The following is a 27,572-nucleotide window of genomic DNA, read 5'->3' on the forward strand; positions in this document are numbered from 1 at the left end:
CACTGGAGCCGCACGTCAGCTCCCCATTACAGCTTGCTCCTGCTGATAGCTGCAAATTGCACAGCAGAAATGTTGAAAATGACTTTTTTAAAAAAAATATTATTCTTTTAATCTTGAGTCCAGCTGTAAATTATCCTGTCTAGTCAAGGGTCACGCTTAGGTTGGGGTATATCCTCAGAGATGCTGGAATCCACGTGGGCGATAGCCCTCCATCCAGTGCAGCGCGGCAGGCTGTGGTGGACAGCTGGACACATTAATTGCCCCAATGCCGAGATGCATTTGCTGTGGTATAAATCAGCTGTCATTTGTCAGGCGTGTTCCTGGCTTATCAATGGGAAGCAAAACACTGCAGTGGAACGGCTCCATGAAAGGGTATGTCCTGGAGCAGCGTAATTGGTGGGAGCACGGGCTGCAGAGGGGACTGCACGATAAGCAGGCTCTCCCACTTCTCCTAAAAGCTTGGCAGCTACCAGCAGCTGGCAGGAGAGCTTCAGCCCTGCATGGGCTGTAACAAAAAGATGAACCAACTGACGAACAAGAAATATGACTCTGATGGACCTTACAGATCCTTTCCGGAGGCAGGATCACAACCATCATCTCTGAATTCAGGGATATGCATGCGAGTGGGGCCAAGACAGCCTTCAGCCACCCCTTCATTTCCCCCTGAAGATCCCTAAGGAAATGTTATCCCACAGTTGGGGTCCTGCATGGAGATAATATAGCTGTAATCCACAGGTTTGATAAGGCCGGCAGCCATCTGTGGTGTTATCTCCCCTCTAGATGGAGGCCCCTTCCAGCGCGAGGCTTTCACTTGGCACACAGCGCTGAACGCTGGATGTGAGAAGAGCAAAGTGTGTGGGAGCTGCTGATTTTGTCTCCTTGGTGGGACTGGGTTTTTTTGGTTTGTTTTTTTGGTTTTTTTTTTTTTTTAATAAAAAGATCAGATGTTGCGCTTCCTTGAAAACACGACAATCTATGGGAGAGTTCATTAGTTTATGGCAAGCTGCAACACTATGGAGCCTGGCTGAAAGCAAATGTTATTGCAAAGAGTTATCACTAAGGGGAGAGGAAAATAACGTCCTGAGGAAATAAACTCGGCAGAGCGAAACATGGAACAATATAAGGCTGTGGAGGACAGGCAGTAGAGTTGAATACTTTCTCAGAATAAAAGCCCCCAGTCACCTGTTTTCAATGCCAATGTTTGCTTTCTGCGTATTCAGTGAATATGTGGGATACATCTGTTCAGGACTCCATCTCTAATGGGAGTAACAAGTATCATGATTGCAGCTGGCTGAACTTTTTTACTACTAGTACACAAAAATGTCTTTGTGACCATTGTTAAATAGTGATAACACCAGTAAAAATCAGCTTTGGTTGTGGGTTTTTTTGAGAAAATGGTGTGTTTTAATTTCAAGTCCCATGGAATCATATTTCAGAAAGGACTTTCCTCCACAAAGCCCCCCACTAAAATACAGATTTGAGCAGCTTTAATGATGACCAGCCCGTCTCAAGTCTGAGCAAAGCTGGAGACGCAAGGGGAGAGGAAATGCCCGCTTTCATAAATCTGGCATAGCTGTACTGCCAGCTTCCTTAGCATGCAGTTAGTCTAATTTACACCAAGGGCTGAAACTGTAGTATCAGGTTTGGAAAAGTGTAAAGGTGAATTCAAAATAATCTATCACTTTGCTTCCTGAGTCTCATGCCACTTGCAACACTGCAAAGGACCCCAGTTTTGCATTGTCAAGGTTTTTCTTGTGCTTTTATTTCCTAACTGGGGAATTTGTTGCAACTTTGTTCTTATTTAGCCTCATGGTAGGACGCAGAAGCTTCTTCAGGCAATGGGATGCTGTGCCTGCTCCCAACACAGCTAATTGCACCCAGCCAACATGAGGCCCTTGCAGCCTCTTGCTTTGTTTTGAGGGTGATAATTTCTTCCTTGGTGTTTTGGCTGTCTTAAAACAACACCAAAGCATAATATGATGCTACCTGAGAAGGACTGTCATAACCAGCCCGGCGGCCATGTGTCCTGGAGCGGGCAGCACCCACCTCTGTGTGCAGCGTAGCCTGGGAGAAGAGGTCTGCTCCCTGCTCCGGCTCAGCCCTGGGCCTGCAAAGCCCCTTTCTGCAAATGGATGTATTTGCCTGTGAAACAGAGGGTGACTCTTCCTTCATCCCCTTCTTTCCCTCGTCCTCTCGCCAGCTCAGGTTTCACCTTGTGTTCCTGAACAGTGTGTGGGTTGGTGTTGGGGTGCAATCCCGATAGCTCCTCTGCCCGAGGAGTCACTACAGCCCCTGGATTTAGCTCTGGTGACCTTAGAAATAAGAGGCCAACTTCTTGAACGAGCTGCCTGAGGAGCCTGGGATAGGTCAGAGATTTCTTGAGCAGATCAAAAGCCGGAGATGTTTTTCTGACAGCCCCGGAGCTCCCTGTCATGATTTATGAATTATATACGCTCTATATGTTTAGCTGAAGAGGCTCAGTGGAGGAACAGGGGCTGGTTTGTGCAAGCAGGAAAGAGCATGTGGCTTCAGAGAGCCACCACCTACCAAGAGATACCCCCTCGAATGCGCTCTCTGCGGAGCCATCAAAGGGCCTTGAGGGACCATGGCAAAGGGACCGCAGGAGACTCACAGAAAAAAATGTCAGGATATTTTAGTGGGACAGCATTTTAATGGGGAAATGAGTTATGCGGAATTGGACCCAGGGCAGGATCTGGGAGCTCTGGACTTGGGGCAGCAGACCCACAGCCTTTTCTTGTTTCACAAATCCTCTTTCTCTTTCTTTGGAGCTTCAGCAGGTCCCATGGGGTACAGCTCTCCCTTGGTAAGTGCTACGTGCCCTGGCAGATTTTGAGTTTCATGTCCTCTTTTGGAGATTGGATGCCCAAAGGCACTCTGCCGGGCTCCTGGGGCTCTTCGTGCCCCAAGAGCTGTTGTCTCACCAGTGACACTTAGCTCACGTTTTCTGAGGTTGTCTCAACAGCTCAGAGAATTGTGGTGCTTTTCTCTCCTCTCCATGAGACGAGATTTTGCTCAGCCCCATGCTTGCGTGGCCTGACCTGAGCCCTATTCCTGACATGAGGGAGACTTTCCTGATTCTGATGCAAAACAGGGCAGGAAAACTAATTATTAACTTTAAGGCCAGAGTGTTTGCATGTGCACAATATAGTAATCCCTATAACACGTCTGTAGCTTCCAGGTTATAGTCCACCGAGCAGGTAGTCTTGTAGTCATTGAAGGCTTTGAGCAACAAAAATCCACCACATCCTGAGCCTGAGTAATTACCTGCTGGAACAACTTTACTGTGTTGTGCTCTAACACAAAAGTGCTCGGTTTCAGCTTCCAGCGTGTAAATCTTGTTTTTCCTCTGCCCCACAGAAGAGGAAGCCCTCTGCCAGAAAGCATCTCTCTGGGACTTGGTTACAGATGATGACTAGCACACCTCCCAACTCTCTCCTGGCCAAAATAAAGACACTGAAAGCCTTCATCCCCGCAGTGCAAGACAGGTTTTCTAATCCTGAATGATCCCTGTATTTTTTTGTCCTGCGCTAGGTAGATCCAGAACCGCTCCCCTGCGTGAGGGTTTGGGTTAGCAGTGGTCCAGCTACAGCTCCTGTCTGCACCTTCTGCTGAGAAAGACATGCAAAAATGCTGCCCTCAGCAGACAAAGCCACTGGGGAGAAATTTAAGGGTAGGTATTTTGAAGCCTTGCTAGAGGTGGCCAGGAAGAATTAGGGAAATCCAGTAGCTGAAATTTTAGTGGTCTGTCAGACTACAGTCCTTTTTTCCACCACCTTTTTTCATCCACGTACAGACAAAAGTGGTCAGATGTGCTGTCTGATGACCTCTTGACCATGTTGGTGATTAAAGGGATAGAGACAGGCAGCGTGGAGCACAAACTGGGGTCTCTGCTGCCCTGGTGTAAACTCTTAGGGAGAGCAGCAAAGTCCCTGAAGATGCTCGGCTGGCCTCAAGGGAGTTACTCTGGGACACCTAAGATGCGATCTACGCCATGTTCTCTATGGTAAGTCTTAAATCTCTCTGCTAAGAAGAGCAACTTTGCTGCTGTCCCCAGGCCAGCGCTGTCACTCTTTAAAGAGGGGCTGGACGAGCGGTGGGATTTGTTGCTTGAAGACCAGCTGAACGTGTACTTTCTGTCATTTTCGGGCACTTGCTGTTCCCTCCTCTCTTAATGTCAATGCAAAGTGGGCTCCCAGAATACTTTAACTGTCTCAGAATGACCGCAGGGTCGATCATAACACGATACGCAAGGGAAGTGGATGTAGCCCCAGAAAACCTATACCATTGTTGAGCTGAATCAGAGGGAGCAAGCCTTGGCTTATTTTTTTTTTCCCTATACGGAGGCAAATTTTGTCATCATATCACTCACATAACCTTTCAGATGAACTTAGTAATCATGATATGTTTTGGTTTGGCTTCTTTCAGATTAAAACCTTGCCTTTCAGAAAAAGGAAACCATAAGTTAAATAACTCCAAAATTAGGTATTTCTGAAGGATAATTAGTGGTCTTCTTTCTTACCAAAAACAACCCAAGACTGTGCATTAAATAATACCTTGTAGTAATTCCTTCAGTACTGCTCCAAATGTGATTAATTTAGCAGGATGTTATCGGTATAGCATCCTACATTTCAAACCACACTTTAGGGTATTATCTACAATAATGAATACTACATACCTCCGCAACTTTTTGAAAAATCAACCAGACTTTATGTCCCAAATCCCCCATCTGGGTCTTCTGGGCTTCACCAGTTGCACCAAGGCTTGTATTTGCCTACACCCAAATTACCGACCGATCATATTCTTTCATTCCCTGTTGCTGTAGATAGGGGGACCCATGTAAAGTGAACGCAGATACAGATCCCTGCCCCCAGTTATTTCATTTGGTTGCAAAAATACTGGAATTATAAACATCCTATTTCATCGCTTTGAGCAAAAAGCAATTTTAGTTGCACTGAAATTTCTATAGCAAAGGGAACGGGTCTGTGTTTGTAAAAGAGTTCGCTGCAAAAAGTGCCATTGTCCGTGCAAATACATAAATATATACTATATAGGGATATATGTATGTATACATACACATAGGCACTGTATATACAGAAAGATACACACACATACTTAGGAGATGTGTATATAACACTCACTTATATACAAATCTATTCCCTGTTATGAAACAATCGTCAAGATATAAACAAGAGAAGTTAAACCATGGATGGGCACATTTTCAAGTGCTGCTGGAGGGTTTTATCTACAGTATTGAAGAAGTGCTATCAAAACCTAAACAGGGCACTTATTACAAAGAAACCTTTACGTAAGTGCTGGAAAGGTTTGCCGAATAACCAGATGTTGTTGCAAAGACACTTCTCCTCCCCCTCTCCCCACTTCTTTCCTTCTTTAATAGTTCGATTAATTCTGCGCATAAACCGGGGCTGATAAAAGTTCTAAGCTGCAAACTTCACCACATCTGGACACTGTCGAAGCCAGATCGTTCAGCGGTGCACTTCAGTTGCTTTTAATCTCCCTCAATAAAATAAAAACTTCCAACAAGTAATGCTGACCTATATATATTTTTGCGCTGTAAACACTGACATCTGCGAGCTGCTCCAAGCGAGCACGCAGCGCTTTCCACCAAGGCAATCGCTCGCCCTTCGCCGAAAGAGAAATACACAGCTGATGCAGTCGTAGCAGCGTATTCTACTCAACTCTCTGCTATTTCCAATCCTCCAGCTAATTGCTGTCAGGGGAGAAATCAAAGATTAGCTATTTTGCTGGAGGAAGGAAAAATAAACAGCCTCTCTCGGAGTATGTTGCTTAACGTTGTCTAACCAGAAACATTTTTTTTCTACTTACAGAAGGAGAGCAGCAGTAAGGAAAGCAGACCCGGTCTCCTCCAGTAACCCATTTTCTGCATCCCGCCAGCGACCAGAAGCCCGGCTTCACGGCATTGACCAATTCATCCTCCCTCGGTGCAGCCAGTCTCCTGCCTTTCTGCTGTCAAGCCCAGAGCCCCGAGTTTGCGAGGCTCCCGGCCAGGCTTGCCGGGAAGGCGGATCCAGCCGCTAAAGCCCAGCTGTGTGTGGGGTCCGCCCAGGAACTGCAGTTTATGAACAAACTAAGCCTGACTCTCCTCTCGAAATATATACAAATATGGGAGGGGGGAGCCGGGGGAAGAAGCCTGGCTCCGAGAAAGAGAGTTTGATTTTTATTTTTTTTTTCCCCAGTGACAACCCGGAGCTGCTCCCAGCTCCGTAACGACCCAAGGATCTTTGAAGGGGACCTAATGTCTACTGCATGTATCTAATCAAAAAGGCATGGGTACTCCTGCACGCCTCTCTCCTCTGAATAAAACACAGAAGGTAATGCTTCAATATGCTGAGCTGCCATTAATTCACTACTTTCCCCCCTGCCCCTTTTAGAAATTAACTCTATCTTTTAAGTAAGCTTCAACGGGCTATATTTTTAATAGGGATAATTAGAAGTTTTAGGGCAGCTTTTTCAGAAAGACCACATCAATATGAGCTTAGCCTAAAGTGGGTGCTTTTGACCCATTAAAGCAGCAGGATTTAAACATATACTTATATGTTTTCCTGAATCAGGGCCTAAAATAATAACATAGAGCATTTAAATAGCTGCTTTCTCCCCAAGATCTCAAACTGCTTTACAAAAACTTGTAAGAAATATTATCCCACTTACAAAAGGGAAACTGTGAAACGTAACAGAAATCTGACTTGCCTTGGTTGTTAACGCTATCAATCAGTGGCAAAAGGAGGAGTAAAATCCTCAAACTCTTGCCCTATGATCTACCCCAACCCTTCCGATTGCATTAAAATAATGATCAATGTAATCGAGTGTGGCAGAGAAAGAGATGTCGTAATTGAGGCCTTTTGCAGTCAAAATGCCTGCCCTAAGGTGAGGCTAATTTTTTATAGTTATTGATATTGATATCGATTAATTTTTAATGCATACACAGCACTCTGATTCGGTGAATCTCCAGCTTTTTATTTACTCCTTTTACAATTCATCTTTTAGTTCATTAATGAGTATGCGGTGGATGTGTAGTGTATCTGTATCTGCTTGTGTCTATATGTGAGCATTTTGCTCTGTTGAACTTGAAGATCCTTTCTTTGTATGAGTCTTTCCGATAAACCGCACCCACTTGCTTTGTAAATTATTTATATAGATTATTCTGTTAGGGAGCTAAATAATGGTATCTCTTTCCCCTTCTTTTGTATTTAAAAAGGAAAAAGGGGAGGTGTTAGACAAGGTTCAGACAGTTGATAAATACAAAGCATCTCTCCCATGCCATGGCTACACCAGCGTGACTCTGCAGAGACTTGCTTGGTCTGCTCCGACTTGCCTGTCCTCCACGGAGAAATGGCCATGTGTCCCTGGGATAACAGAGCAGAAAGCTAGGTGTGTGTGCTAAGGGAAGGTACCACCTGGGGTACACAGAGGACATCTATCTCGAAGAAGGAGTCTAGAAAGGTCTCCCTGACAGGGAGAGCTGCCCCTTGCTCACAGCCCTGGAGGACATCGGCTCGAGTCCTAGGCAAGGTGCGACATTGCTCTCCCTTGCTTGGCCGTCTCTACATCAAACTGGGCATCTTTCTACGTGCTCTGTAGTATTAATCAAGAAGAGGTGTGTTGGCCTGAGTTACAACAGCTGAGGTATGGCATTTGAGGGCTAAGGACAAGCAAATGTTTAGCAAACTTTCAGAAAGACATTATTTTCCAACTGCCATGTGCACAGTGGTTTTTTTGGGTGACCTGCCAACTCTCCTCTTTCTGATCCAGCACATTTCAAAATGCCCGCAGATCGCTCAGGCTGTGGGTTGGATTTTCAGACGTGAGCCCTTCTGTTACAAGGCAGCTGGATAAGACTTGTGTTAGGAACATCGCAGATTACTCATGATCTATGGGAGCCCTCTTTAAAATCAGGAAGAATCCCCCGCTGCCTATGAAACTCGGAGAGAAATAATGTCCCCAGCAGGAGCCTGAAGGGGCTTTAAACAATGGTGGACATTGACAAAACACACTGTATTTGTTGGAAATGCAAGGGAAGCAAGGAATATTATTTTTTTAGCGGCAGAACCTGGGAAGGCAGCAGGAAGCCTGCACAACATCCCTGCAGCCAGGCACCCTGAGCTGCGGGAGCTGCGTTTTCCAAAAACCTGGACAATCCCAAACAACTTCTGGGCCAAACTGAACCCTGTAAAATGCTTTGTCCTGTCTGCAGAATAATCATAGGGAGAGATTTGGGGCCAGAGCTCACTGAAATGAAAGGCAGTAGCTGTCCCATGCGATGGCATCTTTACAAGGCAGTTGGGTTTCTACAGGAAGTTCTGCAAGGGGAAGCTTTTAGGAAGCGCTCTTCTTAAACAGCTGTACTTACTTCTAGACGATGTTAGACCTGCTGCTTGGTAAAACATGGTGTTGTGGGCTCTGCAGGCTGCTTTCTGCCCAGAGGGAACCTGTCCCTTCAGCCATTGCTGCTGATGTACCCTCCCGTAACCTGCATTTTCGGTCCGCTGAGCACTATTGTAAGCAAACCTCATCTGCAAAATAGGAATAACATGAGGCTGGGAGTTTGTTTCTTTCCTAATGTTATGGTGTGAGTCACGCTGGGTCGAGTGGGGAGCCACGCCGCATGTGCCCCACTGACCTGGGCTTTCCTCTGACCACCAGTTCTGTTCTGGAGCCCCTGCTTATTTCTCAGACTTTATCCAAGTTAAAAATGCAAACTAAAAATCCACCAAAGATACTCAGGGAAAAGTGAGTAAGAACTCTGGGATTTAGCCTGAAGTGTCTAAATTCACATTATAAAGCTTTTCTTCCACGAGAGAACACAGTGACCTTTGGAGTAAGACACTGGGGAGGAAGAAGAGATAAATGGTTATTTTTATTGTTGGCTTGTTTATTCCTTTTGGTGTAAATTCCCCTGCTCCTCTATTAGTGGTCTGGACAACCTCATAACTCAAGACACACTGAAGGCTGGATTTAGGCTGAGGAACGTAAGGTCTCTGCAGGGTGATTTTTAAGTTGCATTGTGGGAGCAGTTTTCCCAAAGTTCTCGTTCAGGAGCTGGAAGATATTTACTAGAGAAGTAAAATAAAACTTTGGACACCTGAAACAATATAGCCTATATTTAAATGAAGGTTTCAAACAGCCTGGGTTTCCACTGTGGGAGGCAAAGCTCTGCAATCAATCAATAGATATGAAGCTCCCAACGTAGGCACTAAACACCTTTGTGCAGGGTAACGTCACAATGGACGTGTGCCAGACCCAGGTGAGCCAAACCTCTCATTCTTCCCGGGGGCAACGATCACCTTCATGTGACAGAGGACGTGAGGGGAGAGAAGGGGGAGAAGGGAACCATGTAGCCGTGCCCTGGACAGTGCTAATGCAAGGGCAATGCTCCTCAGCTTCCCTGGACCTCCTCCATGCCCGATAGACCTCAGAGATCATAACAGGGGCACTGGGCTTAAAATGACTGACTACAACAAAAGGTGTTTAGTTTACTTCTGCAATCAGAAGATGATTCCTTGGCCTTCTTGATTGCTTGCATGTTACATGTCTGAACGAATACCTATTGCTTTTTTAATCTGTTGATATCAGTAGTGATGTTGGGCTTCAGATAAGGTCCACGAGTCTTTCTGTTGTGAAGAGGATTTGTTTTCTACTTCGAAGTTTTAAAAGGCAGGTCTAAGGAAAATGGCTACCTGATAGAATCAGGATTTAGCCTCTATTAGTGAGCACAAATCCATACTCTTAATTTATGTGCATATATTTTGTGGTTGTATTGAATTACTCCCAAGTTGTCCTGGCAGTTAATTAAACACCAGGAATTTCAGTGTCATCACTTCTGCATCCTTTGAGCATGGCCTTGGTTTCCCCACGCCATCAGCGACTGTTGCCTGAGAAGGATGTGCACCCTGCGCTGCAGACCTGATCCAGCCGCCTCCGTCCTGCACTCACAAGGACACTGGCTCCAGTCCTGGGAGGGTCGAATAAATTCAAATGCCATTGCCTGGGGGGTGCTGAGCGTGCCGATAGCTCTCTTGGAAAAGTTCTCATTACCTTCCCGCTGTCACAGCTTCATAGTGTTTTAGCGTTTGTTTGAGCTTATATGTCGTACTATGGTTTGTGCTCCCTGCTGTCATCTAGGGGAAAATGCCATGACTTGACCTTCGGCATTTTCCATTCTCTTGCTGCAGCTTGTCCCATCGGTGGTGTGTAACCTTTGATAATCAGATAGCACGAGGAGCACAATCAAAGCCAGCAATGTGTCCTGAGGGACACGGCTATACCTCCTTCGGGCACAGGTGGCCCTGTCTGCATTGCCACAACCACTTCTCCTTAACCCTGCCAACTTTCCCATGCTCCAGTCTCTCAGCTAATGCTTGTTTTGGTATCCACGCAGAATAAATGCATTTTTAAGTGATGCCTGACTTCAACTGGAGTCTTTCCGTAGCCCAGAAACACTGGCCTAGCTCCTAACTTCTCTCAGACTGCATGCAACAGGCTTCTTGACTAAAGGTGCACCAAGATTAAGTAAAGGTCTAAGTTGCCCATTTCTACTATTTACAATGTTATTCAGTTTGTGGGGGTTTTTTTATTTTGTTTTGGTTTTTTTTCTGTTCAGTTCTGTGCTTAATCTTCTTGCTTTCTTCCGATTAAGTTTTGAGTTTTTCCCATGGCTTGCTTTGATGCTGCTTGAAGCCACTTTCAGTAAATTTTCCTTCATGCTATTGATGTGCTCCTACAGATTCTTGTAAAAATGTGGATTAGTTGTGGCTTCCTTGTTTGCATTCTGTCCCGCTTTGGGGTGGGGGAGGCCCTTGCGCACACCCGTTGCCGTGGCAACCGGGGTCAGCTGACCTGGGTGTGTACCCTGTGGAGAGGTCACACCTGTGGGCAGGTCAGGTGACCCCAACGGACCAATGGGGTGTTCCATCCCATCCACCATGCTCAATATAAACCCTGAGGGACCAAAAGGGTCAGGGTGGGTTTTTTCCTAAGGATTCTTTGTTGAGGCCTTTGTCTCTAGTGGGCTCTCCTTCAGTGGTTCTCTTTCTTCAATTGGGTTAGGAGGGACCTTAAAAATCACCCAGTTCCACGCCCCTGCCCTGGGCAGGGACACCTCCCACTAGACCAGGCTGCTCAAAGCCCCATCCAGCCTGGCCTTGAACACCTCCAGGGATGGGGCAGCCACAGCTTCTCTGGGCAACCTGTGCCAGTGCCTCACCACCCTCACAGTAAAGAATTTCTTCCTAATATTTAATCTAAATCTACCCTCTTTCAGTTTAAAACCGTTGCCCCTTGTCCTATTGCTCCACTCCCTGATAAAGAGTCCCTCCCCATCCTTCCTGTAGCCCCCTTTATGTACTGGAAGGCTGCTATAAGGTCTCGCTGGAGCATTCTCTTCTCCAGGCTGAACAACCCCAACTTTCCCAGCCTGTCTTCATAGCAGAGGTGTTCCAGCGTCTGATCATCTTTGTGGTCCTCAGCTGGACCCATTCCAACAGGCCTGTGTCCTCCTTGTGCTGAGGACTCCAGAGCTGCTTGCAGTACTGCAGGTGGGGTCTCACCAGAGCAGAGGTGTAGAATCACCTCCCTCGCCCTGCTGGCCACGCTTCTTTTGATGCAGCCCAGGCTGCGGTTGGCTTCAATGACTTCAATGACTGAGGTCTGAGGAGGACCCCATCAGCTTATCTGCGTTTCGATCCCGGTCAGTCTGTTCCAGTTCCCATTTGTCACTGAGTCCAGTCTGGAACTTTCCCAGTGCCTGCCAGTGACACCTTCCTAGGAACTTGATCTGGTTTTGTATATATTTATATTGTATCTATTTCTTTGTATCCTTTTATATTTTATTATTAATTTTTCATTAAAGTAGTTTAGTTTTTTCCTAAACTCGTAAGTCTCTTTTATCTCTCCTTTTCCTCTCCTTGGAGTGAGAGGTGGGGGAGTGCATCTGTCATCTTGTCATTGGCCAACCCAGCCCAAACCATGACAAATTCATTGATCCAGATCTGCCATTGCTGAAATGGATGGGATGGAAACCACTGCTACCAATTTCAGACTGGGATCAGGTGATTTCCCCCAGCCCAGAAGACATCCATATCTCTTTTCCACTCTCCACTTATCTTTCCTTGAGTTTTTCTTTCTCTGAATAATTATCAAAATGTTGGTTTTTCTATTGTTTAGTGGCCATTTCACACAGCCATTTAGATGACAGAAATAGGTCTATGAGGAGCCTGAACTCATGTGTGGAGAGGATTTCCCACTTATTCTTTTTGCACCTACTTTTCCTCCTGCACTCTCCCATGCTGAAGCAGCTACTCATGCGTTTTACGGATTGTTCCTTGACATTCATTCCTCCACTGTGTTTTCTTAGGGAACTTCAGCAAGCACTGTTTTCTGCTCCATCCATCATACCAATGACATCAGATGCAGACAGATGCCAGGGTCTTCAATGAGGATCAGCCTTTGAAGACCAAAAGCACAAGCTGGCATCGCTTCGGCTGCCAGATGCCTCTGGTTAGCAAGCACCTTTGGGTCTGAAGCAATTAGCCTGTAGAGGGAGGCATGAGCAGTTTGACAGCCTGACCCATGATCTTTGTCTTATTATTACTGGTAGTGAAATTATGATAGGACCCAGGAGCCTGAACCATGGATCAGGAATGTGCTTTTGAAGGGAAACTCCCAGCCATCCCACTTTGGCTTGCACTACAAGGCAGTCTTAGGGTACACAAATGCTGGATTTTTTTTCACTAGCGACTAAACTGGAAGGTGTGAAGGAGCATCTGTATTTGGCAAACTTGGGGTATTGCTTCCTCTCCTGTAAGATGTGTAACTCTCTGGTGAAGAAGTCAATAGTGTTTTGATGTGAAAAGGTTGTTTTTGAGAAAAATCTACCTCTCGTATGACAGCTTCAGAGACTGAAAGGACTTGTAGGTAGGAAGTTGAGTTGAGCTTGCCTTCTTATGGTTGAAGAAGAAGGGACGTGCTGCCTAGTGAAGATGCTGAAGAGCAGGAGAGTGTCCTGGTTTGAGGAACCTGCAGGAAATCAGACGGATGTTGTGACAAGAGAGCGTTCAAAGGGAGTGTGACTGCACTGGTGGTTGTGCCTAGCGAGGGGGGGAATCAAAGCTTATTTTGACTGAAGTAACACAAATCCTGTAAGTATGGCTGAAAGCAGGACTCTGCTGGGACCATTCTTCTGTAAGAAAAGTACTGTTAGCCCACTTTGCAGGCTGAGGTGGGGAAATGGGGCTCAGGAAGAGCATTTTGTTGGAGACTTTGGTGCCTACTGAAGACCCCTTCATTGCACTAGTAGTTTGTCAGGACATTTCACGCTCTCCTCTAAAGCTGCCCAGGCTATGATGTCCGTGAGGGCTACCCAGGCTGTTGGTCATCTTGATCTGGGCACTTCTATCATTATCCTCCTCCTCCATAAGTAATGTTTTAACTCTTCTCCACATCTCTTAGTAGTATTAAGAAAATTCAAAGCTGAAAATAGTTTTTGAACTGACTGAATGGAAGACCTGCAAAATATTGCTGTACTTTATTGATAATTTTTTTCCACAATAAAAATATTTAATACAAAGTACGATATCCTGCATGAGCTTCACATAAATATTTCTACTATATCACTGATACAGATCAGAAAAATTTCAGTATGCACATCCTGCAAATGCAAGTGTAATTGATACAAGGTATGTATCTTAATGTACATCTTGAGTAAACATAAGAAAACCATACCCTAATGGAAAACAGACTTTGTCTTACAATGTGCAATCATGCTTTTACATCTAAACTGGACTTTGGGTTTAGAAAACAAATCTTAAATCAGTCCTATTCAGAGGACAAATCACAGTTCACATACTTGTAAAAAACTTTTGTTCTAGGAAAGCCTTTTGTGGAAAAGCTTGGGAAACTCCATCCAGCTACAGTGGTGGAGGGGTGGGAAAGGAGGGGTTGAGGTATCAGTTCAAACAATCTGAGGAAAAAGTTGAATAAACATTGAAGACAACAGAATAGAAACCAGACGCCAAATATTAATTCATGGGGTCTTCAAAGGGGATTTTGAGATTTATTTTAATTGTTGTTGAAAGAAAAAGATTAATTTTTTGGATGAAAAATGTATGCAAATTCAGCTGTGGTCAACACTAAAAAAAAATGTTTCCTACTCAAAGCAGAAAAAAGCAAAGAAACCTGTAATATCAACTTTTTAATCCCCGGAGGTGGCCTTTGACCAGGGTTTGAAAAGGGCAGGAAAACAAAAAAAAAGCTATATGAGAATAATAAAAAAATGTAGTGCCTGAATCAAAGGACATGAATCTAGTGCAAAAATGGGAAATCTCAAGGGAGCGATGTGATATGTAAACCAGGGAATAATGGGGCTGCTCCCGACTGTCTGAAATGGTGGAATTGCCACCCCTGGAGGTATTTAAAGGACGTGTAAACATGATGCTGAGGGACATGGTTTAGTGGTGATTTTGGCAGTGTTAGGCTAATGGTTGGACTTGATGATCTTAAAGGTCCCTTCCAACCTAGACGATTCTATGATGTTTGGAGCACGAGGAATAAGTTGGAAGAACCCCTCTGTCCAGTTGGCCAACCCCACAAGGACTGCGTGGGCGCCATGGGGTCATGAGGGAATAAACCCAAGGGCTGCAATAATGAAGGTGTGTATATACATATATATATATATATAGTGTGTGTAATATATTAACTGACTGATGTTCAGTAGAAGCTGCAGGGCAGACTTGCTGAACGTCTCTCCGAAAAGACAGAACAGGAATCACAGGAAAGCACAGTAAGGGTTTGTTCCTGCTCAATGAGAAGAATAGAGACAGCTGGGGCTTTTATTAAACAAACAACAGGGACTTCCCCAGAGCTGAACTCAGGGGATTTTAACTACTCAGGCAGCTCCTGGGGAAGCGTGGCAGGCTGGGACGCGCTGTGGTGTTGGCCAGCACAGATGGTGGGCAGGAGAAGACCGTTCTGGATGTCCTACCACCACTGGGAGGGAGTGGGTGGAGAAGGCAGGGTGGACAGGAGGGTAAGTAAAAGCAAACACAGCACAACCCAGTCCGTTGCTGCCTGCAAAGGAGCGAGATTGGAGAAATAATGGGCTGGTGGGCTTTAAAAAACAATAACCCGAGCTGCCTAACATTAACGAACATCCTGTGGGACAGTTAATAGCTGCTGAAAGAGAGTCTATAAAGCAAAATGACAAATTGTCCTGCCACGGAGGGCAGACAAGACGCAGCATGGCTGGATCAGAAACTCTTCAGTGACCTGAGAGCTGAGAGGAACAACAGCAACAAAAATAAATCTTAGAAATAAACATTTACAACTGTATGGGCGAGGCTGAGCGCCCAGGGGAAGGTGGAAGGTCTGTCCCTCCCCTGCACAGGGAGCTCACGCTGCGGAGCTTGGGGCGAGGGGGGCTTTAGTGCAAGCAGGGGGTGCCTTCACCCCCCGCGTCCGCCAAGGGGTGCCCACCGCCGGGACAGCTGTTGGCCGAAAAGGCGGGCAGGAGGCTAGCAGCCGAGACAGGGCTTCCATCAAGTCCATCGAGCCGAGGCGGGCGGCGGCGGCGGAAGGGCCGGGGAAGGAAGGCCGAGGGCCAGCGAGGCCCGCCTTGCCTCGCCCAGCGCCGCTCCCGGATGGGCACACACCCCCGCCCGGGCCCAGCCGCTCTCTCTAGGACCTGCGATGAGTTTGCCCGCCGGAGCCGTCCTCAGCGCCTGCGCGGAGGGAGGCGGCCGAGCCCCTTATAGCCATGGAGAGCGCCGAGGCCGAGCCGAGCGATAGCCGCCCGGAGGAAGACGGCGCCGTGCCCCGCAGCGGCTTCCCGCCTCCGGAGCAGCCCGTAGCCGCGGTGGCCACGGTGAGGGTGCGGGGGGTTGGCGGGGGTGGGGCGGCGTCCCTCCGGCGGGCCGCCGGCCTTGGCCCGGCCTACTCCGCCGGGGCCGAGCACCGGGCTTTCCTGAGCGCGTTGCCCGACCGCCGCGCCTCCGGCCCGGGGCGGGCGGGAAGGGACGCGGGGCTCGGCCGGCGAGGGAAGGCCGGGGCCGGGCTGTAGCGGGAAAAGGGGCTACAGGTGGGACGAGCCTTCCCTCTGCCTGCCCGGGGCCGGGCCCCCTGCCCAGGGGAGCCCGGGGCTGAGCTGTGGAGCTCGTCCCTCCGAGCAGTGGAGTTCTCTTCCTTCCAGCACCTCTCTGGCCGTTGTTGGAGGGTTTTGTGTGCCGTTTGCCCTCATCCTTTGTGCCAGTTTATTAGTAGTATGATTATTATATTTCTCCCCCATCCCCCATTTGATGTTCCCCCCCCCCCTTCCGAGTTTCACAAGTAAATCCCTCTTCCTGCTGGATTTCAGCTGGAGGTTCCCAGAGCTCTGCGTTTCTGGGGAGGGCGTGTGGTCCTGACTGACTTCTGCCCGACAATGTGTAAAAGATGACGATCCTCCTCTGAGAGATTAAAAGAAAAACATCTCGGTCTGCATGTATTCTGTTTCCTGTGAAAGGGGAGAGGCGGTTATGCGTGTCCCAGGTGTCCTGAGGAGGAATTCACCACTTGTTGGGAAGTGTTTGGGTAGAAAGTGCAGGGCTTTGGGTGTTTGTTTTTTTTTTTAATAATAAAAGTTACTTTGTTACCTGTAAGGAAAAACATTTCTCCTTTCTGTATCTTCCATGATGGCTTTTGGTATCCAAAGTTGTCTGTTTGTGGACTTTGGGGTTTTTTTTCCCCCAAAGCAGGTTTTCTGTTGTCATTTGCAAATGTGATATGGAACATGGGTATAAAATGAAGCCCTGCCAAAGCCTTTATCCTACAGAGACCTGTCTTATTTGAATAAATGTGGTGTGAGAGAAGGGGAGGCAGGGTTAGTAGCCTTTGCCTTGCTTGGCTAATGTTACATGAATCTTTATTTTCGTCCTCTAAAAAGATGGAAGACTGTTTGGCAAAAAAAATGGAAATCACTGTTTCGGAAGCCGAAAAACGGACTGGGAGGAATGCCATGAACATGCAAGAAACATACACTGCTTACCTCATTGAGACAAGGTAGGTGATGAGAGCTTACTCTCAAGAGTATGTGGATATGCCATTCTAAACAGCTTTTCTCTCCTTCCCCCCAGAAATATTCAGGTACAGTTGATAAGAGGATTTAGTTTGTTTATGATTTGTTATGTGACTGTCAGCCTACTCTGGAGGATCTTTTCCTGTGAAAACTTGGCATCTGATCTCCAGTTCAGTATTAATGCTGGTGTTGTGTAACTGTGTGTCTATGTACTGTAATTCTTCATTTGGAGCTAGGTGGAAAAATGCGTGCTTGAAAGATGTTGCTTTAATGTGGTGTCAACAACTGCTTGGTTATCCAACCCATATCTGAGAAATAAGCTTATATACTTATATATGAGCTTCTGTGTGAGAGAGGTGGTGCATTGTGGTCTACAGTAATGGTTAGGCTTGTTTGGGATCACAAGAAAATAAAGAAGTCTCATGACTTATGTCATGTGGTCAAAATTTACTGCTCTACTAATATGCGAACTGTTTTGCTTGATCTGATTGCCACATAGTCATTGTAGATGCTCTAAGGGTTAGGGTTAATTAACTATTTCCGTCCTTCATACTGGCTTGAACTTTCACTGGAGAACTTGCTCTTTCAGTCATTTTGTGTTAGCAAGATTAATAATACAAGTATCGTAAACACGCTTGGTACCACAAAGACAACTTGCAATTTTATGTATTGAGTAGTGAACAAAACTTTAAAATCTCTTCTGACTTATATAGTCACTTCCCAAACAGTCACAGATGACTCCTATTATGCAGGATCATGTTACTCAGCTGAAGCAAGAATTTCAAAATTAGACTTTATTAGGAGTTTTGTCTCTCTCTATATTAACAGTTTTAACCTTTGGGCCTTGCCTTGGGAATGATCTGCTGTACAGATAAAACCTTCTGAAACAAAACAGTTGCATTTTTGCAAAAGCACTGAAAAGTTCAAATCGTAATACTATCACTTAAGTCTTCTAGATGCTAGTCAGAAGGCTTCTTAAGTTGCCTCACTGTTGAAGGGGCACACCAGTCACACTAACTGCAGACCTACTGGGATAAGTTTACTATATTTTGCCAAACTTTAAGAATAAAATCCAAAATAGATGTACATCATGCTTTTCAAATATTGTAGCTCTTTGGCAGTTGCTCAGATGTTTAAAAGAATACTTTTGCAGTGTATTGATATTAAAGATCACATCTTCTCACATAAGTAATGTTATTTTTCTTTTAATGGTATTTCTGAGGGAAAAGAGAAGAAAATTGGAATCATTGGTGTCTAACTGTGATGTGAAGTGTACTTTAGGGGCATCTTTATGCAGCCTCAGAACATGCTGACTGTGTTGCCTTTCCCAGTCTTCCTTATGTTACTTTAGGCTCGCTCCTGCTGGTCTTTCCCAGTGGTTCCTTCGTACTGGTAAAAATGTATTTTGCTGCCTGAATTGCTTTCTCTTGTTAAGACTTATTTTATTCTGTGGTCAGCAAATACGAAGACCAATTACATGTTTGTCACAGAATTATTGAAAATGTGGGTTTGTCACATCTCTAATAAAATAGGTTCTCTATTTCTTTTGCTGAGAAAGCAAAATTTCTTGCATAAATATAATTGCTGGCTATTAAATGTGCTTCCTGCTGAGCCTGTAGCTGTAGGTGGGCTTCACAGCAATTTGTCTGTGGGTAATAGGATATTTTGTAGCTGAAGAATAGAACTCAGTTTATAGTAATATAAAAGGAAGACCACTTAATAATAGTTGCATTACAAATATGTGAATTGGGGTTCTGCCACTACTGCCATCTAGGATTTAATTTCAATTTGAATTGAGGAGTTGCACGCATCTGGGTGAATACGAGACAAGATGGATGCAATTACAACCACTGTATACTTGCTACAGAACAGGAGCTGGGTACCTAAACTTTTAACACCTTAGTTTCGCTGGTGCCGGATGAAACTGTTTTCAAAATGCAAGTGACGGTGCTGCTTCCTTTTTCTTTTCAAAATGAAAAGATTTATTACTATTATCACACTTTCATGTGACTTTTATTTTTTTTAAAAGTGATGTTATACCTCCACACAGATTTCTTTCTTTGAGACAAAACGAACTCTCCTGATGTAGGCTGCAGAGACTCGGCAAATTCCAAGGGTTGTGCTTCCTGAAAGCATCTCCTTTATTCTTGGTTTACACCTTTCTGCATTAGCTAAGTAGATTTTTTGTGGTGAACTATTTCCGTTCAATTAGTCTTGGAGTCAGTTTGTTTCACAGCTTCCATTAAGCTATACAGTTATTTAAAAATAACTTAGTTTTTATACTGTCCCTGTGAGAACAGATGAACACTTCCACCTCTTTGTGGGAAATGGCATTAAGGCAAATACAAAGTCTTATAATTAAGATGTGTAACTAAATATTCCTCCTTGAGATGGAGCTGCTCAGCATATTGCTTGCTTTCTATAAGGGAGATTGGAAATGTACAGGACCTCACTTAGATTCAGATTTGCGTGCTTTTTAGAAATTTAGACAGCTGTGTTTTGTACCAGAATCTGCATGAAACTACAAGAACTGAGACAGTATAAAACCCAGAATTTGACTCCTGGTCTTGTACGCTTTGTTTTCCATGGCAGAGCTGAAATTTAATCAGAATGCAGAGCACTTCTAAGTGCTCTGTGTTGATGGACTTTTAATTATAGTACGCGGAGGGATGTCTGTCTGCCTGTTCTCCTTCAAGGTAAACAATTTCTTCTGTAGTAGTGGGACAGTTCCATTTAGTTAACTTTTGCTTCTGTCCCTGCAGGCTTTGAGATCTCTATCCTGGTTCTCCTGGTCACACAGTATGATGACTAGATTGTGGGATTTTTTTGTTTAAATGCGGCTTTAGGAAAAAGTGACTTAACTTTGTGCAGCCTGGTAGCTGACTACTTAATAGCAGGATACCTGGTTTCCAGCCTTACTAGTCTTTACTTCATTTTGAAGTAATTTGACAGGGTGGCTCACTGCCTGTTCCCACAGCACGGCTGGGGAAGTTACTAATCTTATTTCTGCTTTCAGTATTTGGAAAGTTTTCTGTTAGTTAAATTGGGGACATGAGTGATACCTGCTTCTCCTTTAAGACCTTGGATTGCCCATCCGAAGTGTGAGGACTTCTAAACAAAGTTTCTGTGAGAGAAATGAACTTGGAAATCAGTAGCCAGCCAGGTCACAGTTCAGCAGTGGCAGTGCTGCACTATGGGACTTCAGGAGTTTTTCCTTTGTTATGTTTTGTTTGAATGCCTTTTCCAAAGTCTTCCGTTTCATGTTGGGCTAGGTGAGGAACCCAGGCATGCATTTACCGGGGAGAGGCACAGAACGAATGCCTGCAGAGGTATGCTGTCTTCTGATGAAACAACAAAATGCAGATTTTGGTCACTGAGGGTCAGGGAGACTTGTCTGCTCCTTCCAAAGGAGGTACTGGGGAAAAAAGGAAAAGTCTGAATCCAGCATGAGCTTTAAACAGCAGAATCAGGAGATGAAAGATGGAGGAAATGCTTTACTGCTGATTTGTACTTAATTGATACTCTGAGGGCTGGAGCACCTCTCCTATGAAGACAGTTGTTCAGCCTGGAGAAGAGAAGGCTTCCTAGATATTAGGAAGAAATTCTTTACTGTGAGGATGGTGAGACACTGGCACAGGTTGCCCAGAGAAGCTGTGGCTGCCCCATCCCTGGAGGTGTTCAAGGCCAGGCTGGATGGGGCTTTGAGCAGCCTGGTCTGGTGGGAGGTGTCCCTGCCCAGGGCAGGGGAAGTAAAACTAGATCATCTTTAAGGCCCGTTCTCACCCAAACCATTCTATGATTCACCTGCCTAGTGGTTGTATGTTTTAGTTAAATACAGTGAACTGTTTAGGTGACAGCATTTAAAAATTAAAAAAAAATTTAAATCACCTGGCTCTGAAAATCTTCTGACAAAAGAACTGCCTCTTTGTCATAAGCTTCCCAGGTAACTTTTGGTGGTTTACAAAGTACGTAGTTGATCTGTAATGATTGCTCTCTATCTGTTGAGGCCTAAATACAGAGACTGTTTCTAAATAACTAATGGAAAAAGTTGCCCAGCCCCTCAAAACACTCCCACTCCCCTACAGCGGACAAGGTTCACTCTCTGTGGAGAGGAGAAGTGTCACTTCTCGTATAGTAGAAGGTCAAAGGCTGAAAGCAAAGTTACTGCTTATGTGATTGAAGAGGTGATTGCTTTTACAAGGAAAAAAACCGATGTATTTCCTTCTCATCTGATTTAATATTTTGCAGCCATCCATCTTATTATTGCATTCAGAATTGTTTAATGGCTCATTTAAGATAATTAGTTTTAAATGGGAAACGGGAAGAGGTTAATTAGATGGACTAAAGTTTTCACATTGGTACTTTGAATCAAGGCAAATGAACGTGACTTTTGGAGTAATGTAATCTTCTAATCACTTATGATAACATCAGTTATGAACGTAAAAGCTGAAGGTTTCAATTTTGTCTTTTAATTTTTTTTCAGGCAGGTTGGTTCACTCAATGAATAAAGTGCATTGTTAAAACTGTACTTAGAGGGGAAACATATGGTTTTGCTGCCTGAAGACTGTACAAGTATTATATTGTGTTTCTAAAACCAAAACAAATTGAGAAGTTTGACTGAATGTCAACAAGTGATTATAATCTTAATTGAAACTGGTCTGCAGTACTTGCATTTAATGCTGGAGTTCATAATGTGGTCTAAAAAATTAGATGGTAATGAAGGTATTAAATGTAATGAGTACCTTTGTGGATTTCTACTTCCTTTCTGGAACAGGGTTCCTGGGGAGAAATGCTCTTGTAATTGGTGATATTTTATGGTCTCATGTGTAACCAGGTGGAGACATTTTTGGTGTGATAAAAAAAATTATTTCTCTCATCTTACTTGCCTGTCCCAAATCCATCCATGCAGTTTCAGACACTTACTACCCCATTGAAAAGGCAGAGGTGTGGATGCAGGCTCATAATTGAGGGCTGTACAGTACTTTCCCACCACAGCTTTGCTCTCTCTGGAGGGCAGAATCTGGCCGCTTTTACTTTATCAAAGCCTGGGTGTAAGGGAGAATCTTAAGTTAGCATTAATAATTTGAAAATGTTTCTTAAATTTATTCAAATGGGTTAACTTGAAAAGCATTGCTTCTTTGTTAGGCCCTACTCAGCTGCCCTCCTCAAGTGTCGTCTTCCCCTTCCAGTCATAAAAGTCACTAAACTGATGTTTTGGAGCCTCTTGGAAAAAAAAAAAAGAACCAAAACCAACCAAAACCCCAACTAGAGCGGGTGCTGCTAGAGGCAGAGGCAGCAGGCATGTCCATCCTGCAGAGAAGAGGCGGTGTGGTGGCAGACTCTTGCTGAGGTGCAACTCTTACACTGCAGCTTTTTGCAGTGGCATGTTGGGCGAAGAACAACATCCAGATATTTCTCTGGACAAGTGTCTTTCTGCCTGTTTTCCTCCCACACTTGCTTGCTTTGCCTATTGTCTCTTACCAGCTTTTCACCCAAACCAAGAACTGTGTTATATAAAGATAAAAGCAACAACTGCAACTATAAAAGGCACCATTCACACTTCTAAGACAGTGAGAATAAATGCATGTTAGAATAAAGGAAGTAAGTATGATTTGAGAAGAGAAATAACATCAGGTTGCTTAACACAGACTGCGTTGAGGAAGCTACATCAGATGCTGTCTATTTAAAGAAGAACAAACTACGCAGGCAGGTTTGACCTTCAGGGTTCTCCAGGAGTAATTTAACTTTTTTCTTCAGGGTATAATGTGAGGCTTGCACATCTCATAATCAAGCTTTACAATCCTTAACTTAGATTTAGGGAAGCCTTGTGTGCTGTCCACAGATCTGCTTTGTCAGAATAAATTGGCAGTAGGCTTTAGATCTAGTAAACTTCCTTAGTTTTTTCAGTGTGGGCAGGGAAGATGTGGTGAGTGGCATGATCTGGTCTGGCAGTCTTCTTCCTTCCTCCTTGAGTTGTTGAGGCCCCTTGTGGACAGAAAACTTCAAGTAACAGGGTTCCTGCACCTCCCTTGTGGGTTAGTAGTGGTTTGTTCTGAGGTAGGACTAGGCTTCTCTATAAAGCTGTGGTCCTTCCCGCTGAAGTACTACGCTCCTAGATGACCTTTTACAAATTTTGGTTCCTGTTTAATTTTCTGCTTGATATTTGTATGTGTGCATGGGCTGAGATGTAACTACTCTGATTGTGGTTTTTTTTAAAATGTAATAATATATATTTAAATATAGTAATTCTGACAAGTACAAAGCTGATACAGCAGGCATGTTGAGAAATTTTTAGTACAGTTAAGGCTCCATGTGGTCTTTGTTGCTTCTAGCTTATAATAAACTGCAAAATAGTTGTGAAGTATTAAGAGCATAATTTACACTCGAACCTTCTCTTGTCAGAAGGCTGTGATCTCTTACAATGACAGCTTACTGATGGTGTGTTGACCTCAACCCTTTCAAATGATAAATGGACTGCTACACTACGAGAATATGTGATGATTCTATTGGTGTATTTGCCTTCCTTCAATATTTGTAGGATAGGAATGTGAACTGGAAGTGCATTCTCTTCTAACCCATAATCTGTACTACAGGAGTAGAGTATATGTAGTTCCCCAAACAAACTTGAAGTTATGAAGTCACTCTTGATTTAATTTCTTTTTTTCTCTTGTTAGCTTGTAGCAGAGCACTATCCTTTAGTTCTTTTCTTACACTTGTTGTGTTACAACTATTGAAACTTATTAAATGATAATGTGACTCTTGAATGCAAGAATTGGGAGTTCTAAGAAAAATACAGATCGACTTCTACACGATGAAGCTGACTTGGGTGTGTGGAGGAATGGCAAAGCAGAGCAGGATGAGTTAAAGGCAGATCAACTATGGAGGACAAGCTACCTAACTTTATACTACTAATGTATATTACTGTAATTGCATTTGATATGAGAGTGCTATATTGAGGCCACTTACAAATGCATACTACCAAAATTTGGCGTAGTTCTTTTCTTACAGCTTGTGAAGTTGTAGTTCTACAGAAGTGCACTTGAAAATGCAGTAGGAATGTCTGGACCAGAAAGTTCCTTGAAAGAATGAACTCCCGTTCATTCTTCTCTGTGCTGACCTCATTGATGTTATAGGTTATTCAGAAAGAGATAAATACAGGATCAGACTTGCACTGCATTGGGAATTGATTGAGTTAGGGGCAGAAGATAACACTAAGTACGCGCTGTGTTGAAATGAAACAGCCGAGTGAACTTTCCAAGTACTTTGTATTCAGGAGGTGGAAAACTTTATATTTGAAGTTGGCCATGGCAGTGTAAGCCCATAGAACAAGTTAAGTGGAGATGAAAAATAACTGTGGCTAGCAGTACTTTTTCCTTAGGGGCTCATATTGACAAGAAAAATAAGAATGATATTTAAAAAATAAAGTGAACTGTTCTTCTTGCAGTTTACCTTTGGTGGTAACTTTTTAAGCCTCTGTAACTCTACTGTATGTCTGAAATGTGTTAGGCTGCCATAAACTGTCAGTGGGGTGTGCACACCTAGCCTACCTCTAGTTACGAGGTGATGCAGTCAGTCTTAAACTTCAGTTAAATTTTAAAAAAAGATGAATAACGAAACTCCTATTACAGAAAAATCAGAACGAGAAAGAAGAGCTAGTTAAGCCAACTCCTGTGCCAGTCTCGGGGGCTGCCTTTGCTGCAGCCAGGAAATGGTTATGCATAGGAGTGACAGAGGCATTTAATAACAGTGGATCAAATGCATCCTGCAGGGTTGGCTTGTTGCTTTTTTTTTCTTCCTCTTTCTTGTCTGATAGAACATCCATTATATTATGGAGAAGTTCTTGTTCCAGATCTGGGTCTGTAATGTTCCTGCCTTTAGAGTGAGGGTGGCCGCAGTCTGCTTCATTCTCTGCAATGTGTCTGCCTAGCTCTAGGTGAGTCTCTGATGCTTTACTGCTGACACAGCAGCTCTGTATCTGCAGCACAGATGGGTCCTCCTGGAATGTGGCCGGGTTCTCAGGGCAGTGCTGGCATGTGCTTTTTCCCACCTTCCTATTCATGTTTGCTTGTGCAGTAAGTTCTGAGAGTCCACGTAATCCTGTGATGTATTGATGGTGTCAGTCTTGCTTAAGAGTTGAAAACAACCCATGCAGAAGTAGTGCTCTTGAAACCCGGGGTGTAAGTCAGTGCAACTGGTTGATAGCTGCTGAAGCTAGAGGTTAAAGGGATCCCTGGTTCTAAAATACTTTCATGTGAATGGCCAGATTGTTTACCAAACCCTGATGGAAGCTTCTCCTCTAGGAAAGTGAGGTTTGTGCCTTCAGCTTTCAACTAAACAAATAATTTTCCAGGGCATAATAGCTTAATTCTTTATCTGTTTAAGTTTACCTCCGACTCAGCAATGGTATAATCACTAGATACCTGCTTTTAGCTGAAGTGTTCTTGAAATGTTGAAGTTGTGCAATGTAGTGTAGGGAGGAATGCTGTGCAGCTTGTCAGCCTGGCACTAAGCTGAGCTTACTCTCTTCAAAACTCTGTGGTTGCAGTTGTAACTTTGTTGAATTGAAATACTCTAACAGGGAAGAATTCTGTGGGATGTTGGCCGTGCAATTTAGTGGCTGTCAGTGCTGTGCTCACCTTTTTTTCTGAAGTCAGCCTCAAACAGTTTTAATCTTCAGCAGTTTGCATTGAATGCTTATGAATGCATCCTTTTTTATTCCTCCTTGTGATTCCCACCCCCCCACCCAAATTTAATGACCTGGAATAAAAATCCTTTCCACAAAGCAATGATAGATATAAAGAAAATGTTCTGCCTTACTGATTTTTAAAAAAAATCCTTTTGCATAATTCTGTATTACATTACTTCAACCTCAAGGTGTGACCATGCTTTTTTTTTTTTTTTAAAACAAGAGGATCTAGCAAGGTTATTTCCCTTTAATGAGAGTTCAGAAGTGGATGACAAAGGCTTCTTGTATTTTGTTTAAGTGTATTAAACAATGAGGTTGCTCTTGAGAAGGATCGTTTGGTTTTCAGTAAGGTCATTAGAAATCCAACCTTGTAGCTTAAGAATAGCTTAAAAAAATAAATAAATTATGTGCTATTTAGGTGTTTTTAAAATTTTACTCCAGAAAGTTCTTATGAATTCAAGAACTGCATAGCCTGAATTCTGCTGGAAGAAACAAAGTAGTACCCTATTCTATTGAGTACCGTATGAGTAAGTACTTGTAGTTCACAATGTACTGTGCCCAGTTCTGGGCTCCCCAGTACAAGAAGGATGGGGTGATACTGAAGCCTTTCCTGACCCTGTGAGGGGCCACGAAGATGGTTACGGCCTTGGAGCATCTGGCGTGCAGGGAGAAACTAAGAGGTGGGGTTGTTCAGCCTCTGAAAGAGACAGCTTGAGGGATCTTGGCAACATGTATCGATACCTGGTGGGGGAGGTAAAGAAAATGGAGTCACACTCTTTCTGTGAGGCACCGAGAGAGGACAAGAGGCAGCAGCCACAAATTCAAATATAGGAAATGCCATTTAAGTGTAAGAAAACCTCTTTACTGTGGGAGTGGATCTCCCAGTGTGGTGGTAGTCTCTGTCCTTGGAGATACACAAAATCCACCTGGATGTGGCTCTGAGCAACCTGCTTTGAGCAAGGGAGTTGGATTACAGACTTGCAGAGTTCCTTCCAACCTCAACTATTCTTTGACAATCTCTTAACATACTTAATATTGGTTCATGTAGGTTTTTGTCAGTACTTTGTATGCTAATTAGTCACTTTATGTAAGAACTAAGGTAGACATAGACATCACTGGTTTCTGTTAAGTGCCTTGTCTGAAGTCTCTATGTGTTTATTCTGGCCTGTGCTGACTGCCAAGAAGTGTTACTGACCTGATGCTTATTTTATGGTATTGCAAAGTATTTCTGTTGCTCTAAATGTCTTGTATGAAGGATTATTTTTTTAAGTTATGTTACTTTTCAATCCTATAATAGTCCATGATTTCTCCTTTTATAGTAACATAAGATCCTTTAAGCCCTTGCTAGATGATGTAGGCTTCAAGTTTTCAACAAATTTTTCAGATGATCAATTTTGTACCTGCTTTACCCTATCTTTAGCTAGTTTGTTAGATTACATATCCTTAGTCCTTAAATATAAAAAGATACTATTTTGAACAACAAAAAAAAGTGCTTTGAAATTAGCTGAATTTTTCTAAAAATATCCTTTAAAAATTCTTAAAACTTTTATATTTTTAACTATTCTAGATGTTGCAGGCAAGACAATATTTATCCTCTGAAGTGAAGACTTTCCCATTGAATAGTAAATTCCTTCTTGTAATACTTTATCCTTCAGCTGCTCATGAAATCATGCTGGCTTGGAGCCTAACACTGTTCCAAGAGAAATATGTCTAATTCTGTAGTGATGTGAACTAAGTCACTTGTGTGACTGTTTACTTGACTGTGACCTACCTGTTTGTTTGTGG

The 27,572-nt window shown here is 43.9% G+C and overlaps 2 protein-coding genes across 2 annotated transcripts in view; one reads left to right on the forward strand and one right to left on the reverse strand.

Moving 5' to 3' along the window:
• The window catches only part of LOC134518172 (TGF-beta receptor type-2-like), a 34,670-nt gene extending 28,669 nt beyond the window's left edge, over nucleotides 1–6,001 (reverse strand). The window contains exon 1 of the mRNA XM_063340537.1: nucleotides 5,866–6,001. Coding sequence (XP_063196607.1) covers nucleotides 5,866–5,926 — 61 coding nt within the window. The 5' untranslated portion in view covers nucleotides 5,927–6,001. The remainder of the gene's footprint in view (nucleotides 1–5,865) is intronic.
• A 9,424-nt stretch (nucleotides 6,002–15,425) lies between these two features.
• The window catches only part of SNX4 (sorting nexin 4), a 35,752-nt gene continuing 23,605 nt past the window's right edge, over nucleotides 15,426–27,572 (forward strand). Inside the window, exons 1-2 of the mRNA XM_063341754.1 lie at nucleotides 15,426–15,913; nucleotides 16,970–17,085. Of these exons, the coding sequence (XP_063197824.1) occupies nucleotides 15,806–15,913; nucleotides 16,970–17,085 (224 nt within the window). The 5' untranslated portion in view covers nucleotides 15,426–15,805. The remainder of the gene's footprint in view (nucleotides 15,914–16,969; nucleotides 17,086–27,572) is intronic.

Source organism: Chroicocephalus ridibundus, chromosome 7 (assembly GCF_963924245.1).
Source record: "Chroicocephalus ridibundus chromosome 7, bChrRid1.1, whole genome shotgun sequence".
NCBI classification, from domain to species: domain Eukaryota; kingdom Metazoa; phylum Chordata; class Aves; order Charadriiformes; family Laridae; genus Chroicocephalus; species Chroicocephalus ridibundus.